This window comes from Erpetoichthys calabaricus, chromosome 15 (assembly GCF_900747795.2).
Source record: "Erpetoichthys calabaricus chromosome 15, fErpCal1.3, whole genome shotgun sequence".
NCBI classification, from domain to species: domain Eukaryota; kingdom Metazoa; phylum Chordata; class Cladistia; order Polypteriformes; family Polypteridae; genus Erpetoichthys; species Erpetoichthys calabaricus.
This window is the reverse complement of record NC_041408.2, coordinates 94,770,810-94,787,684: the sequence shown is the minus strand read 5'-3', so window position 1 is coordinate 94,787,684 and position 16,875 is coordinate 94,770,810. Positions and strand designations below refer to the sequence as shown.

Below are 16,875 nucleotides of genomic sequence, written 5' to 3'. Positions count from 1 at the left end.
GGCCATAAACTGCCTAATGCGAAGCAAAAAAAAAACTTAATGCCGCACCTACACTTACAGCGCCGAGTCTCGGGAACCCCGCATCAGGGTCCCTCAAAGAAAGTGACATTCTGCTGCGAAATGTCCGCTCTTGGGCGGTCTCAGCGATAACGGAGGTGCGACATCGTTCAGGGGTAGCTACGTAGTTGTGTGGGGGTGCATACTGGATTTGCCAGTTTCATAGCGAATTAAATGAATGAAATGTTCACTGAGATGAACAAACAAGAAAAAGCGAGAAGTGGCGTCTGTTTACACTGAAAGAAAAAATTAACAATCCTGGAAAAAGTTGATTCCGGAGAGAAGAAAAATCCATCCATCCATCCATTATCCAACCCGCTATATCCTAATTACAGGGTCACGGGGGTCCGCTGGAGCCAATCCCAGCCAACACAGGGTGCAAGGCAGGAGACAAACCCCGGGCAGGGCGCCAGCCCACCGCATCGGAAGCAAAAACGACTTAGCGAAATCAGTCAGAATGTCGCGTTCAATGCTGTCAACAATTTGAAAGTAAAAAAAAAAAGAAGACAACAGGGACGAGCGGTCAGGGGAGGCAGGTGACCCTCACCTGTCATCGTGAAAAGTGAAACAACTAATGATAACATAAAATAAACGTGTCCACTGGTCTGTGCTACAAATTTGTTTTCTGTATGATTCCAATAATTGTGATCATTTTTATAGTGAAAATCGCTGAATTGGCGCATTTCCTGTTCAAATACACAGGAGAAACGCGAGGGGCGGCAGGGACGAGCCTCACACTGCGCTCTCCTCACTCACTGGGTTCATACGCGTGCCTGTCGCTGTCTCTCTGTATGTCACCAATATAATCTTTATTATACACCCTGACTTTCCACAGTCTGGCTAATATCTTTAATGAATGTGTGTGACATATTTAGTGTTGCTGTTCGAACATAAAACCGCAGTGAAAAAAGGCACAGGGTGAGTAAGGCAGACAGTACCGTGCCGGCCTGAAGGGGGCGCATGTGAGCACAACAGGTGACCGTCGCTGCTGTTCTTCTACGCTGAGGCGCCAATAAGTTCGCGATATTAGAAAGTCACGTGCACTGCAGCGGGCCGTTTATTTTTATTTTTTGCTACGACTGACTGCCAAAATGGAAGATTAAGATTTTTAAAACTAAAGGAATATAAGGAGTGATGGAGATTTTCGTGTCGAAGGATAGGCGCATGTACATCATTTATAAATAAAGGTAAGACCATAAACGGTTTTCAATTTTATAAAAAATGGGATTAGACTAAGAAAAAAACAATCCAATATTTAAAAACTAAATTGTGACCTTAAATAAAATATTCTTTTTTTTATCCTTTTGTTGAACAGTCTGTATTAAAATTGATTAAAACATCAGAATTAAAAGCTTTTAAAAACAACTAAATATTTCAAATAAGGTCAAAATTGAATTCTGTTTTTTTTTTTTTGTACACCACTCTATACTTTCATTTGTATTGAATGAGTTTGAATTGCGGAATTGCAACGGCGAATTTAGAACACATGGAGGGCGAGGAGCAAATGCGCTCTCTCCGCTCTCTCTCTGTCCGCTGTTCTTAGCCAAATCTGCGCCTCACAAGTGTGTGTGTAAAGAATGAGATATGAAACATAACTAGTAGTCAATGTGCATGCTGGCTGCCAATTCAGTAGTGAATACGCGACTCTTAGGGCTTCATAGATCTGTAAATGTCACTCTGAAGGTGTCACCAGCCATGAACCTCACCGCACGTCACTGGAAGACAAAATTAAAGATCGGGCGTTGGGACCTGAACGAAAAAAAATTAGAAGCGCGTTTGTATTAAAAAAAGTTACATCTAACGTCTCGTTTTCATATGTTCATAACTATTTTATATTTCTATTAAAAAAAGGTGCATCTAAAGTCTCATTTTCAAATAAAATATTTTTTGCCGTTTAAGAAGCGCTGTTTTTTTTATACCGGTGTTGTCAAGCTTGGGTCACAGAGTTGCACGAGCGATAGGAAAGAGCGTCCAGGTTTTCAAGTAAAATGCAGGAACTTTATAGAGAAGGCAGGTCCAGTCTGAAGACTTCACTGAGGAGCCATGACGCGGGCTCCCATCGTCAATTTCGAAGAACACCGGCGGCTCGGAATCCCCGCCATGGCCGAGGCGGTCTGGAGAAGACAAATCAGGAGAGTGTGAGGAAGAGCAGGTCAAAGCCCAGCCAGTTTAAATGTTGTAAAGTTTGGGCGACTCGCACGTTACGCGGTTAGCCTGATCCTACACAGGACGACCCGTTACTTCGCCTTTGGTTTACTGTTTAGCTGGCCTTGCGCCGCTGACGTTGGAGATGGCAAATCGCAGCCGACCCCCGTCACAATACTGCATGTATGTTCCCCATATTCGTTATAACGAAATATTTGTATGGTCCCAAGAGTTCCGTTATAACGGGATTCCACGTGTATGCTGTTTATCCGTAGTATCTTAATATATAAATGGATAAGAATTTCAATAATAAGACGCCGGTTAGCAAACTGGGTGGAATGGCCGAATGTGCTGAGTCATCACAGAGCCCCTGGACGGCAGAGGGGCTTCAGCAGATCAGTGGACAAAGAAAATGTGAAGTTTTAATGTCATGACTGGCCTTCTAAATGGTTCCTTAGTCTCTAAATATTTCTAGGGGTTTTGGGGGCCAAAGGATCCGGCGGTTACATTTATTTTTAGCTTCAGTGTGTTCTTCATAATGTTGAATATGAAAGACCACTGCCATTTTGTGACCGAGGTGAGGTCAGCTGGAAGTGTGCAGCATGTGATTTCACTACTGGGTCAAAGGTGCAAAGGTCAGTGTTGTGCATGTCCTGGTTGTCCAGTTTGTGGATATAACTAATAACTCTTGCATAATCACTGATTTCTGGTTACAAACCTTTTCTGTATTTTCATTACATCTCGGCTGTCCTCATGAAGGTTGGAGTGGTGACTCTGAGGCTAGGGATCTGTACTGGCAATCGGAAGGTGCCAGTTCAAATCCTGTAAATGCCAATAGGGACTCTGCTCTGTTGGGCCCTTAACTTGTAATTGCTGAGTGCTTTGAGTAGTGAGAAAAGCGCTATATAAATGCAAAGAATTATTGTTACTTTTTTTGATTTTCTTGCTACGCCCCTCACTATTAGGTTTGTTTTTTTGTTTCAATTCTTAGCCTGTCCCTTTTGATACTTCATATTCTGTGTCGGCCTTTTGCTAGTTTATATTCCCACCTCCCATCTCCTGCTTCCATTGTCGCTTCAGACTGTCACCAATTTAGTGCAGTCAGTACCTTTACATGTAGGAAGGAGAAATGTGAGATTTAAATACACAATGAGGGGTCTGAAACCTAAAAGTCCACCTTATGAGAAGGACCTGTGATTTGCAGTGGACTGGTTGCTGTCCTCATCCAGTCAGTCGGTACAGACGACTAATAGAATATTAGTTTACATATCACCCTGATGTGTGGAGTTCAAGTCATGGGAAGATGTGCTCAAGCTTTATAACACACCTTTGGGGGGCTGGGGGGGTCATCTGGACCACTGTGTGCAGTTTTGGTCTCCATGTGACAGAAAAGACAAAACCACACTGGAGAAAGAAACACACAGAACCGCTTGGGGTGTTTCAGCACCATGGAGAGCGAAAGAAGAGCCACTAGTCGAAGTCAGGACCACGGAGAGCAAGTGAAATGGGACCATTCAGATTCAGGACCATGGAGAGGGAGTAGTGAGCAGCTGGGCTACTTCAGGACGATGGAATGTGACTAAAGAGTGACTGGTCCGTTTGAGGATCATGGAGAGCTAATAGGACATGAATGGTCTGATTCAGGATCACCGAGATACAAAGAACAACAACTGGGCTGATTCAGGACCATGGAGAGCGTACTAAGGAGTCACGTCATGTTGTTTTCTAACCTACTTAATCCTGAGCAGGGTTTGTGGGGTCTGGAGCCTCTCCCAGCCAACTTAGGATTCAAGGCAGGAATAAACACCGAACAGGGTCCACTGCAGGACAAACACACACACACACAGTGGCCAATTTAGTGTCACCAATTCACTCAACCTGTATGTCTTTGGAGCACCTGGAGAAAACCCACACAAACACGGGGAGGACATGCAAACTCCATACAGGGAAGACCTGGGATGCAAACTCTGGTCTCCATACTGCAAGGCTGCAGTGCTAACCACTGTGCCACCTTGCTACACAGCACATAGTGAGTGAATGGTCCACTTTAATGGTTCTTAACCACTGGGCCGCAGCTGCCCAGTTGTTACTTTTTGCTTTCTCGTATACGAAGAGTAGGGAAAGTATTGTAATCATCCAAAGATTCGATGTCGAGATTTTGATGAATTTCGACGTTTTAGACCTCTCTGAGTCTGAAAATACCATTTATTGAATTATGACACTGTGTGTGTGTAAACACGATAACTTGAGTTCGCTTTCACTTCGGTCAACCAAATTTTGCATACAAGTATTCAGTACAAATGTAGACTTTCTGCTAACTGGAAGTGGTGCTTTACCTTTTATTCATACAGTTGCAGAGTCCCATTTATCCCACTTTACTTTTATAATAGTTGTTTAATATATTATTCATTTGATTTGATTTGTTGTTGATGGTTCTTTAAGGTACAACCATTGTCTGGCGGTTTACGTCTCAAATATCCACCCCCATATTTGAGTATATGAGAAAGTCGAGTGGAGACCACTCCTGATTTTTATAATGGTAGTGGGTTGTGAGTGGGCTGTGCAGTGGGTAATGACTGGGATCGATCGCACTCAGTCCAACCTTGGTGGGTTGCAAAAATACTTAACTTTGGGGAAAAAAGTGGGTCATGACACCAGAAAGGTTAAGGAACATGGGTCTAATTCAGGACCATGAGGATCAAAGAAGAACATCGGGGTTGATTTGTGACAATGGGACACAAGCAAAGTGTGGCTTGTCTCCTTCAGGACCACGTAGAGTGACAGATGAGCAGCTGGGTTGATTCAGAGCCATGAAGAGCTACCAAGGAGGAAGGACTTGAAGTCCTGAACCTTCTCAGGCGAAGGTAAGGAAGATTAAGAGGAACACGAGTCATCTTCCTCCTCCTCCTCCTCCTCTTCCTCCTCCATAGCTATTCCCATCTTCATATGGGGTCATTATTTTTTTTTTGAGAAGACTCCCCCAGTAGAGGTGTAAGTGTTATTTTAACATGCCCTGATGCCAACATTCCCCATTTATCCAAACATGTGACCAGCTTCAAAATGGAGGCTGAGTTACGAGGGGACACACGAGTGAAGTGTTTAAAACTATGAAAGGGATTTAGCAGAATGGATCCCAGCCATTATGTTAAAGTGAGTCCTTCAAGGACACAGAAAGGCACAGATGAAAGAAAACGTGTTAAGGGGAAACGTCAGAAAACGTTAGAAGGGCCGTGGATACATTAGCTAAGTGGCCAAGTAGCACGGTGGACATCGGGACTTTAAGGACCTTCAAATCTGGACCCCATGCTATTTTGAAGAGAGATTAGGTGACATGGATGTGTGGGCCAAATGGATATCTCTCCTCCAGAATGTTCTGGAATGTCCTGTCAAGTGTCACCCTCATCTCAACTCTCCACCCAGACTTCCCCATTAGAGGTGTTTGGTGTCATTTTTACATCCAGATGCCTTTCCTGATGCCAGCCCTCGCCATTGAAGTAGGCAGCCTTAAAGCTTATCGGTGGTCCTCGAGGAGCCTTCTGACCCCAGGGTCTCCTTTAATGATCTTCTCTATTCTGGGCACACCCTTCCTGACCATTGAATTGGGTGAATCTGCACAACTGCTGCTGCTGCGTCTTCACGAAGATCCAAAGTACAGAACTGTGGGCTTCGACAGTGAAAATCCACATTGAGAATGTCATCTGCTGCTGCAATGATGCCTCCCACTTCCATTGATTTAATTCCAGGCCTTCCAGCCCCACTCGGAGCAGGCGGTAATTACCAATTAGACAAGAGAGTAGCAATTAGGAGAGAAGTAAGAAGAGCAGTGCCAGGGTGTGCCCTCGCCCGCCGTCTCACAGCCGATGAGCCTGGCAGGACACTACAGGGTCCCACTAGGGTGGGTTACGAGGAATTCTTTCTCTTGGTGTTGATTGTATTAATCTTTTTTTTTCTCTCTTATTGTTTTTATCGTTTTGTTCACAACATCATCTTTGTGTATTTTGGGTTTTGTTTCGTGGCCGAGGTTCTGTTGTACATTGGTGGTCTGCTGTTCCGACACCGTTATGTGTTATGCTTGGCATCTTGGCTTTGGGTGGGCAGTTGGTTGACTGTGTTGGCTTAATTCTCTGAGCCCAATCATTACTCTGGTGCTTTACCCTCTGATTCTGGTCTGAGTCCATTTGGAGGGGATCAGTATAAGTGGGCTTTACTGGAATTGGATTGATTAGCCGCTGGCATGGCTTTGGGGTGCCAGTCTGTGTATGCGGTCACTTGGGAAGATGGCTGGGGTCCCAGTGGCACTTAGTAACCTCTGATATCTTATATAAGACCAGCAAGCTCACCCCACGAGGATCATGAGGGACTGGAGCCCTCGGCGCCTGCAATTACGAAATATCCAAATACGGTCCTGTGCCAGTTTACGGCTGGCCGAGTCGAAGCGATTTGTACTTATGACTGATGGCCATAAAACCAAAACAACAGAGTAGTAAAGGTCAAGACAATGCGAAAATCAGCCGCAGTATTGAAATCCTTTGTCGTGAGAGCCTGTGACGTAATAAGAATAATAAGAATATTTATTCTGACTCTTGGAGGGTCCTTTAAGTTTTGCTAACGTTGGCACATCTCCTTGTGTTTAATTCTTATACATTCAGTCCACACCACCTTTTAAAATTCACTGATGACCCACAAGCGACAACTGCAAACTGGCCCCTTGGTAAAATGAGTGCAATTGGGGGTCCCCTCTGGTGAAACAAGCTCACTTGGAAATGGGGGCACATATCGTGCTGCACTCCTAATCACTACGGTGACCCACTCGTAACCCGTGCACAAGCCAACGATGACCCCGGCATCCCTCTGGTGGACCACAACCCACTTGTTATCCACGGTGTCCCATTCACAAGTCAGTGATAACAAACCGCATCCCTCTGGTTGACCACAAAAACCCTTTCATGACCCACTGTGACCCACCCACAAACCAACGATAGCAACCCACCACCCTCCAGTGCCAACCTGTGTCGTAAGGCAGACAGCCTTACATGGACCCGGTGTGCAGACCCTGAGACGTGAGGACTGGTTTGTTCTCTGTTCCAGAAGTTACAGCGTGCCCACCGGTGACCCACGCAGCCTCATTTGCAATGACCTGCACACCGACATACGGGCAAATAGCTGGTAACAAAGTGGAGCTGGTAGCTGGCGCTGGACTGTTCTTGGGGAGAGTAAGGCTGATGGCAGCCCTGTCTTTAGCCAGCAGAGGGCACTAAGGGACCAACACAAGGCTTGAGTTTAAGTAAGATGTGGAAGGAGGGAACTCCTGTAGATGTGTTAGGAGACCCTGGGGGGGCAGAGTAGACACCCACTGTAGCGTAAGTGAACTCTCATGTCCCTCTGGCCCTGTCATGTGGACATGTGGGGCTCTCAGAGCGTCACAGAACCCAGGAAGCCATTCTGTGGGCTTAGCTGAAGGTGATCCATGGGCCCGTTTTAAAAAGCCTTGCACCCCCAGTACAGATGTAGTGGACTACACACAAAGGGCCTTTCTGTAGCATGGCCAGATGTTTCATGAGTTGCATGCACCAGTGGACTACGAGACCGAGTAGGTCCAGCTGGCCTGTCACTTTCAGAAAGGGAAAGAACCAGGAAAGCAAAAGTCAGGGCACAAGTTGGCAACCAGAAATAGAAACACCAAAAATAAAACAAGAACTGAGGACCACCAGTCAAAGGAGAGCAAGATGGTGACCTGAGAAACTCAAGTGAGTAGCCGAGCAGTAGAAGGGCTTTTAATGTAGACCATCTTCTGGATGTACTGGGGGTTGAGATACCATCAGAATGGCACAACTTCCAGTAAGCCTCTCCTCGGAACCTCAGTGCCAGCCCATATGGAGCCCTTTGGGGTGCCCACCCCTTTAATTACCAAAATAGCACCTCGCAGTGTCTATAGTGTGAGTGGATGGGTGACAGAAAGGTCCAGAATGTGCGCTGCTTGACTTTTCAAAATGGCGCCCCCATTGGTATCAGCACCCTGTGGCTGCCTAATGGGCGTTTCTCAACCGCTGGGTCACAAGTTGCAGTTGTTTTTGATGGCTGGGGGTCACAGTGGGACCCCCCCACCCCACGCTTGATTCAACACCCCCACCAATGGGTCACAAGGGCTGTCTTTGAAGACCACAGCAGACTTGGAGTGGAATAAATGACTGGCAAACAGCAGGACCTTCAGAACTTGACTTTTGGAGAAACTGGTGAGCTTGTTGGCCTGAATGGTTGGCTCTTGTCAAAAATGTTTTAAAGTTCTGAGGACTTGAAGCTTGTTTGGTGTGGATGACAAGCTCCACTTTGAGTAGGGATTCCCTGTGAAGCTCGGCCACCGTTCAATTTTCACACAACAGAAAGTGAATTAAAATGCCAGCCTGCAGAGAAAAGGCATAGCTGGCAGCATAATAAAACAGAATGTTCTCATGCCCGCTTAGTCCAGCTCATGGACAAGAGAGGTCCTGAGGCTATCCCAGTGGCGTAAGGGTCCTGGACCATCTTTGGAGATCTTGCATGTAGAAACCAAGCACCAGGTGTGGGCCGCTATTCACCACACCACCATAATATATAACACCATGACCTTCTGGTGGACTGGCACCCCGTCCTGGATTGGTTTCCAGTCTAGCCTTCCCAAGACCCTGAACTGGACTAAGTCAGCTTGAAAATGTTTGGATGCAGGCCAGGAGGTGCCTCTCTCACACCCACACCATGTCAGTTTAGAACGACACAGAATACTAAAGCAAATGCCACACAAACACAGGGAGAACATTCAAGGACCAGACTGAGAAATGGCCCAGAATGCCAGCCTGACTGCTGCACTGCTGGGATTCCAATTCACTCCTAATAAGCTGTGCAGTTTTCCGATCCTAACGCTCCGACATCAAGTAAAGAAGCCGCCTGGGCCCGTGCAGAGTGCGGCTCAGCAGACGTTCTTCATCCTCGACGGTACCTTGGAAACTGACTCTGTAATCCCGGTAAATACTTGGGAAGGAGGCGGTTTATCTGAAGCAACAGCTGGTGACCTACATGAGCGGCAGGCGACCTCCAGGAACGGACTCTGATTCTATTCAGACGTCATACGGCCGCTTCATAAACGTATTTATCATTCATAGGGTTGTGTCTTTGTATTTACAGATGACATTTTGGAGGATCAGGTGGCGGCGGATTACAAAGAATTCAATCAAATAAGAATTTCTGGGCTGCTTACAAATCACAGAGCAACGGAGAGCCTGCGCTCCCAGGTCCTTTTCCATTGTTTATGACTAAAAAGCGGATATTCACAGGATACAGAAATACAAATGAGTTCAATCCGAATGGGGCGGACTGACTATTGACTATTTATGGGGCCTAAACGGGGGAGTTGGCAGCAAGCACTGAGTTCCTGATGCCCCTCGGGTCCTTAACTAATCCAACATCCCGGCACAGGAATGACCCGGCCAAGGCCTGCATGGTCATATTGTGTCTTTTTAAAGCAAAGATCATGGGATGTAAGGACATGGAGAGAAATTGTCCACCGAAAATTCTTCACAAAAGCGTAACGCAGAAACGATAAAGCGTAGTTGAGTACAAAAAGTGGCAAGTCTGGGAAACGGGTCAAAAGATCAAAAACAAAGCAGAAGACGCGTAAAATATCGTTACCCGACTGTCGGATGAGCCGAGACTGCGTGCTGCTGCTCTTCTGTACCGCTTGAAACCACGACCTCCGCCCCGAATACGACAGCAATGCCGTAACAATGGCGGCGCCCATAAAAGGCACAAAATGGCCTCAAAAAGAAGGTGGAAACAAACCGACGTCTTTGAATCCGTTTTTAAAGTGCAGAATCAGAATTGGCATAAAAGGCAACAAAAGGGATTTTTATAATAAATAAGGTCAGGAAATTCTTAATAAGGAACCGAAAAAGAAGATACGAGCGATTCGACAAATGAGAGGAGAGCATTCAGTCCACTTGCTGCCCGTCTGTTCAGCTCACCGCTAATCTGCCCCCTCACTTCACTGAGGTCCTTCCTAAAGATTGTGAAGGGTTCTTCTTCAACTCTGTGGCTCAGTTGTTTCTTCCCAAATCCCACAACTCTTTGAAGCGTATTTGAGGGCTTTTTATGTTCCCACCCAGGGTTGGCTCCTGCCACCAGAGTATCCACCTCGCTGGCACAGCAGGCATTGGGAAGAGATGGCAAGTAATTCAGGCGTTTGCCATTTCCATTTCCAGTCATGTGAAAAAGTAAGTGCACCCCTGACATTTTGTAATATATATATAATTTAATCCTAAGTGCACTTCCCCTTCATTTCCACTGGTGTCCTCAAGTTTGTGGTTCTGCTGGATCTCCTTTATCGAGGCCTTTGAGGATTCTGAACATCCTGATGAGGTCCCCATGCAGTCTCCTCTGCTTGAGACTAAGCAGGTTAAACTCTCTGAGTCCATCACAGTCCACCTGTTATGCTGCCTGAGAGTTGTCAAGTATGTTAAGTTCAAAGCAATTCCAAAAAATGTCCAGTAGAGGGGAAACTCCAGTCAAAAAACCCTGGCTAGTAACACAGATGGCCATGGAAAACCTTTAGAAAATAAAAGATGTATTCTTAACAAAAGTACTCTGAAATAACAAGAAACTCTGTGGAACACAAAAAGACTAAAGGAAGAATTACCAAGGAGGACAAAGTCCCAAAACAAAATCCACGGCGAAGTCAAGAAACAGAGCACAGGTTCCAAATCCAAAGAATCAAAAAGGAATCACAAGAGAATAATCGCAAAATCCAAGAATTTTCCAACCACAAGTGCCTTCCAATTCAGTTTGATTGCTCCATTTTCTTGTAAATAGCTGCGCCCTATTTAAGTTCACGATAAAGAGCCCCGCCTCCTGTATTTGAGCCACACCCCCAAGTAGGAAGCCTCGCCTTCATTCCATGATCACAGCTCTACATCACAAGCTCCACTTTCCTTGAGTGAGTCCAGGTGTTATTAAAGAGCCCCACCCACTCTCTAAGTTAAGCCAGCCCCCCCTCCCCATACAGCACTCCATCTTCTATATGTAAGCCACACCCCCAAGTAGGAAGCCTTGTCTTCATTCAATGAGCACAGCTCTGCATCAGTAGCCCCACCTTCTTTAAATGAGTCCAGGTGTTATTAAAGAGCCTCATGCGCGCTAAATTAAGCCACGCCCCCACCATAAAGTGCTCTACCTTCTATATGTATGCCACACCTCCAAAAAGGAAGTGAAGAGCACAAGGTCTGCATCAGTTTTTCCACCTTCTCTGACTGAACTCCAGTGCTGTGTAAGTTAACCCAACCTCTATTGAGAGCTCCACCTTCTTTAAATGAGCCACGCCCCCAAGAAGAAAGCCTTGGCTTCACTCAGTGAGCACAGCTCTGCATCAGTAGCCCCACCTTCTTCAATTGAATCCAACAGGCCCACCCGCTCTAAGTTAAGCCACACCCCCTATAGGTAAGCCACACTTCAAGTCGAAAGTCTTGCCTTCACTTAACAAGCATAGCTCAGCATTAGTAGCTCAGCCTTCTGTGAACGAACCCAGGTGTTGTTAAGTGGCCCCACCCTCTCTACATTAGCCCAGCCCCTGCACTAAACAGCTCCGCCCTCTCTAAATAAATGCATGCCTGGCACTGAGAATCCTCCTTTCTTAGGTGACCTGAGCCTCAGTACAGAAGGTAGCCGCCCTTCCATAAATGTTCCCGTTTGGGTGTGGAGGTTGACACCTCTGCTCCGTGCCCTCTGCTGTCTCCTGGGTCAGCCCGCTTAGTCCTGATCCACGTGTCTGCAGTGCTCCATGCTGTTGTTTTCCTTAACGTGTCACAACTTGAATTGTCCACTTGACAAACGGACATGCAGTCATCTGAACTTGGCACTTGACTGTCTCAGGACCCGAACGTTTGAGTGTCACTCTTCAAAGACACCAGAAGACTTCTGTATCTGTTAATGCGTTTTCTTTGACTCGTGAATCGGCTCATGAAACGAGACACTGAGTAAGCACCGCCGCGCGGCTGCTGTCATCACTTCTAGTCAGCTGTTTAGTGAGACCGCCATCAGCTCTCTTCATGCTCGAGTACCAGAAGGCGGCTATAAATAGGCCGGCAGAAGCTCAAATTACTGGATATTGTGTCTGCGCTTCACGGCGAGAGCTCGTCACACTCACAGCACTCCTCTGCTCGTTTTTGATGTTTCTACTCCACTCCATCCAGATCAAGACCTCTGAGGGAACCTGGGGTCACAAAGATCAAACCTGCCCTGTCCGTTTGTGGAGGGGTGCCAGGCCATCATGGAGCACACACGACTAGGAGGAAAGCAAGACAGGAATCAACCCAGCAGGGGGCTCCAGTACAGGACACTCACACACGATTGTAAACCTCACCTCCATGTCTCTGGGGATGTGGGCAGAAAAGCCCCCTAGATGTGTATGGGGGGGGGGGGGGGCATGCAAACGTCACACAGTCAATGACCTGACATTACATTTAAACCCAACGAAATGCTACCCAATGAAAAATAGTCGTGTGCAAAAGTAAGTGCACCCCATGAAATGTTTTTTTTTAAGGTTTCATCTCCATCTAAATAGTACAGCAAGTATAGAGAGTGGGGATGCCATTAAAAACACACACAGTCAGAGTTTGCGTTTGCAGTCATTTATTCAGTGAAAACTCAACAGATATGCCATCCTGGAGACCCCCCCCCCCCCCCCCCGGCTCTAGTGGCTGGTATTGCCCCCTCAGGTAGGCACTTCCTGTAACTGCCTGCCAGTCCTTGACATCGACTCCTCTCTGCTGATTTCTTTTAGCTGTGTGATATCTGAGGGGTCTTTTCTTGTCTGCAAAGCCCATTTTAAATCCCTCCACCACCAACACAACATCATGATGGGCTTTCACTTGTCCGTTTCAGCCGTTCCTTGGCCGTTCCTTGGCAGATTTACTGGTGTGTTTGGGGTCAATGTCATGTTTCAAGGCCCCTTCCGTCTTTTGACAGGCAGTCCTCGATGAACAGTTTCTAGTGGATTCTGTGATGGTGGGCCGCCCAGGCTGTGATGTAGCAAAGCAGCTCCAGAGCAGAACATTTCCAGCCCCGGCTTCACAGTTCAGTCAGGTGGTTTCGTTTTCTTTAATCGTGCCTTCCTGTGCCCAGATAACTTTCAGTTTGGCCTTATCTGTCCACGGCACCTTGTTGCAGAAGTCCCGGTCTTTGCCTAGGTGTTACTCCTGTCCTGATGTTCTTCCTCTTTCCTCCTCTTCCTCTCCTCCCATGTAGATCTCATCTGTGCGGCTACTTCCAAATGGTGGACTCGTACACTTTGATGTCATCAGGGCCAGACACTACCTGTAGATCCTGGAATGGGGTCTTTAGTGACATCTTGTAGCACCTTGTGTTCTGCTGTCATGCTGAACTTGCTGCGGTTGCTGGTGGGCAGTTGCGGGCGATCTTCTGGACAGTAGAATGGTTGATTATATTTGTTTGGAGATTTGTTTTAAAATCCTTGCCCACACTCCGTGAAGGCCTCAGCTTGATCCTTGGAGCTCATCCTGGTAATAACACACACATCAAGAACAAAAAGAAAAGCCATCCTGACGTCTGGAGATGAAACAGGAAGACACGTTCAGATGAGACCCCCTGTGATGAGGTGCTAATCGTTTGCCCCTCGTGTTAATCGGTCATGAAGAATGTGCCTATTTAACTAACGGACTAGGAAATGTACAGGTGACATCACCTTTATCTCTAGATTCTGTATAAATGAAGATCCAAGTTCGATTTGACATCCACAATGTGTTTCTTGGGGTGCACTTACTTTTTCACACGACTGAATTGCTGACTTTTAGGCAGCCACATGAAGACATTGAGATTTTTCAGCACCATTTATAGATGGCTAATTGCAGCGACTCTCGCCGGCGTGTCTGATTACCTGCTACGTTTTCGTGAAAGTGATGCGCAGGTGAGCAGCGGTGCTCCGGCTCACATTGCTCTAATTAGAGGTACACTTCTCAGTGTGGCCGTGACATCAGGAGATCCGCATTTGTCATCTCATTGAGTGTCTGCCACCGCTGACCTGGCATTCAATCAGCAGAGACACTCTGGCCTCCTGCCGCTTCACTCCCAAACTGCCCGCCGTTATGTCGTTTATTCTGCATTTCCTGCGGTGTCTCGCCATCTCTTCCCAATGTCTGCTGTGCCAGCCGCGTGTTTTAAGGCCCTCCTTCCTTCACGAGCAGGTGGGTACCCTGGCAGCAGGAGCCAACCCTGGGTGGGATGCCCTCACGTGCTCATCAGCTTAACCTCATTTAGGAGGTTTGTGTCCACCGATTGGATAACAAAAGGAGCTCCCAGCTGACCTTTAATTCCATCGCACCGATTGCCCGCAGGTCACGACCCTAGAAGTCACACCCCGAGCACCGTGGAAAATGGGGCCGACGATGGCTGTCAAAATGGCAGCAACAGAAGGACCTCAAACATCACCTTTCAAGATAAAGAATTGACGCGAAACCTCACCGTGACATGTAGACTCCCCCCGTGCGCACGTGTGTGACAAACTGTTTGATGTCAGTGAGGTCAGCGCGTCGTCACATTCAGGTTTTGTTAATAAAAAAAAAAAAAGAAAAAGCCACCATGCGGGTGCAGCTGATTGGTCTTCACTCCAGTGTTTTGTCCAATCAGGTCGTTCCTCTCCCAGGCTGACGTGTCGTCTTCTTGTGTCTCTCTAACAGGATGACGGCCTCGTGAAGGAGATTGACATAAGCCACCATGTCAAGGAGGGCTTTGAAAAGGCGGACCCCTCCCAGTTTGAACTGCTCAAGATCCTGGGACAAGGCTCTTATGGGAAGGTAAGCCACGGACCGCCGACCGGTCCACTCTTAAGAGGTCACCAGTCATGCTGCTTATTATCATCTGGGCTGATTAGCGAGGTTTTGCACGTCTTCTTGTGACATTAAAGGTCTGTGGGGTCACAACGTCCATTCCTGGTGTTACTTAAACCTGGGATTCTGCATTTAGTTCTAAACGTTTTCTTTTCGGACCCCATCTTGGTGACATTTTGAGTGGTGGTCACCCAGAAGTGTCGCCATTGAGACAGAATGGAAAGTCAGCGATACTGACATCCGGGTTTACGGATATCGAGAGAGAAAATCTCAGCGCAGATGTAGTTGGCGTTTGGGATTTCTGTCACAGCGTTTGTTGATTTTTAGTTTGATTTGATGTACTTGATTGATCGCCGAGGGGATGTGAGCTTTTAGACTTCAGGCATTTGTTCTGGAAGTAGACTTTGATTTTGGATTGGCATTTTGGGTTGGCAAAGTACAGGATGGACCGCCTTTGAATGACAATTTGGGGTTAGTGCTCTTCTCGTGGTCCCTTTAAGGTGTCACCACACACGCTAAGCGTGCAGCGTCTGAACAGCACGGCGGCCCTTTGAACAATAAGAAGAGTGTTACATTTTACAGACAAAGAAAGAGCAATTAGAGCGAATCACAAGAAACGGGAACAGAAAATATGACAAAATGAGCAGAAAATGCATAGTCAAAACTCAAAACTAGGAGTGGAGTCGATCAAAAATGACAATTGAAAGCTTGTTGTCAAAAAACAAGAGCAGAAGATTTGTTTAATAAAAAAGCCAAGAAAGTAAAACCTTTTCAATCGCGATCTTTGAGACCCCGCAAGTGCTGAGGATGACGTTTAGCCCGTCGCAGCGGTGAATTCTGGGAAGGTCAGATCAATAGCCTAACATGGAAGCGTCAAGTTTTTCTTGAAGTGAGACACAACAAAACACACCAAACTCAGGTTCTGTGCGTGTCAAGGCTCCGTACCCCACCTCTAATTAACTAGAAGTTCCAGAGACTATAATAGCAAACAGCCAGCCCACCAAACTCATTTGACTGGCCAATAATTCAATCTCTGACCAGAAAGCAGGAGACAGAGCTGGAGGTGGCAGAGTTAAAGATGCTAAGATTTGAGTGTGATGAGGATGGACAGGATTAGAAATGAGGACATTAGAGGGTCAGCTCAGGTGGGACGGTTGGGAGACAAAGTCAGAGAGGCGAGATGGCGTTGGTTTGGACATGTCAGGAGGAGAGATGCTGGGTATAATGAGAGACGGGTGCTAAGGATAGAGCAGCCAGGGAAGAGGAGAAGAGGAAGGCCTAAAAGAAGGTTTATGGATGTGGTGAGAGGGGACATAGATAGATAGATAGCTAGAGTGACAGGCACTATATAATAGATAGATAGATAGAGTGAAAGGCACTATATAATTAATAGATAGATAGATAGATAGAGTGAAAGGCACTATATAATAGATAGATAGAGTGAAAGGCACTATATAATAGATAGATAGATAGAGTGAAAGGCACTATTAGATAGATAGATAGATAGATAAATAGATAGATAGATAGACGTCACACGTCATTCCAGACATGTCCTGAGCCCACTTATTGCCATGCTGAGTTGGGGTCTGTGAAGCATCGGTGGCTGGAGTTTTGACATTTCACGTTTCATTCTTGAGATTTTCCGTTGAGACTGTTACTTGTACTGGATTGCCTTGTTGTTTTCGTCAAGTCCTGTTGCCTTTGCACCCCACTCACATTTTTTCTGAAGATTAAATCTTTTGTTTTACTAAAGGCCATTGTTGTGTGTAGCCGGGGTTTTTGACGCGATTTCCCTCTCTATTGGGTG

General features: G+C 46.5%; 1 protein-coding gene and 1 long non-coding RNA gene across 4 annotated transcripts in view; both read left to right on the top strand.

Moving 5' to 3' along the window:
* LOC127525970 (uncharacterized) overlaps positions 1-16,875 on the top strand; it is a 495,457-nt gene that overhangs the window by 123,294 nt on the left and 355,288 nt on the right. The gene's annotated exons all lie outside the window — the stretch shown is intronic.
* The window catches only part of rps6ka2 (ribosomal protein S6 kinase, polypeptide 2), a 123,790-nt gene that overhangs the window by 39,736 nt on the left and 67,179 nt on the right, over positions 1-16,875 (top strand). For all 3 annotated transcript variants that reach the window (XM_051919407.1, XM_028821099.2, XM_028821100.2), the window contains exon 2: positions 14,919-15,035. In XM_051919407.1, the coding sequence (XP_051775367.1) occupies positions 14,919-15,035 (117 nt within the window). The remainder of the gene's footprint in view (positions 1-14,918; positions 15,036-16,875) is intronic.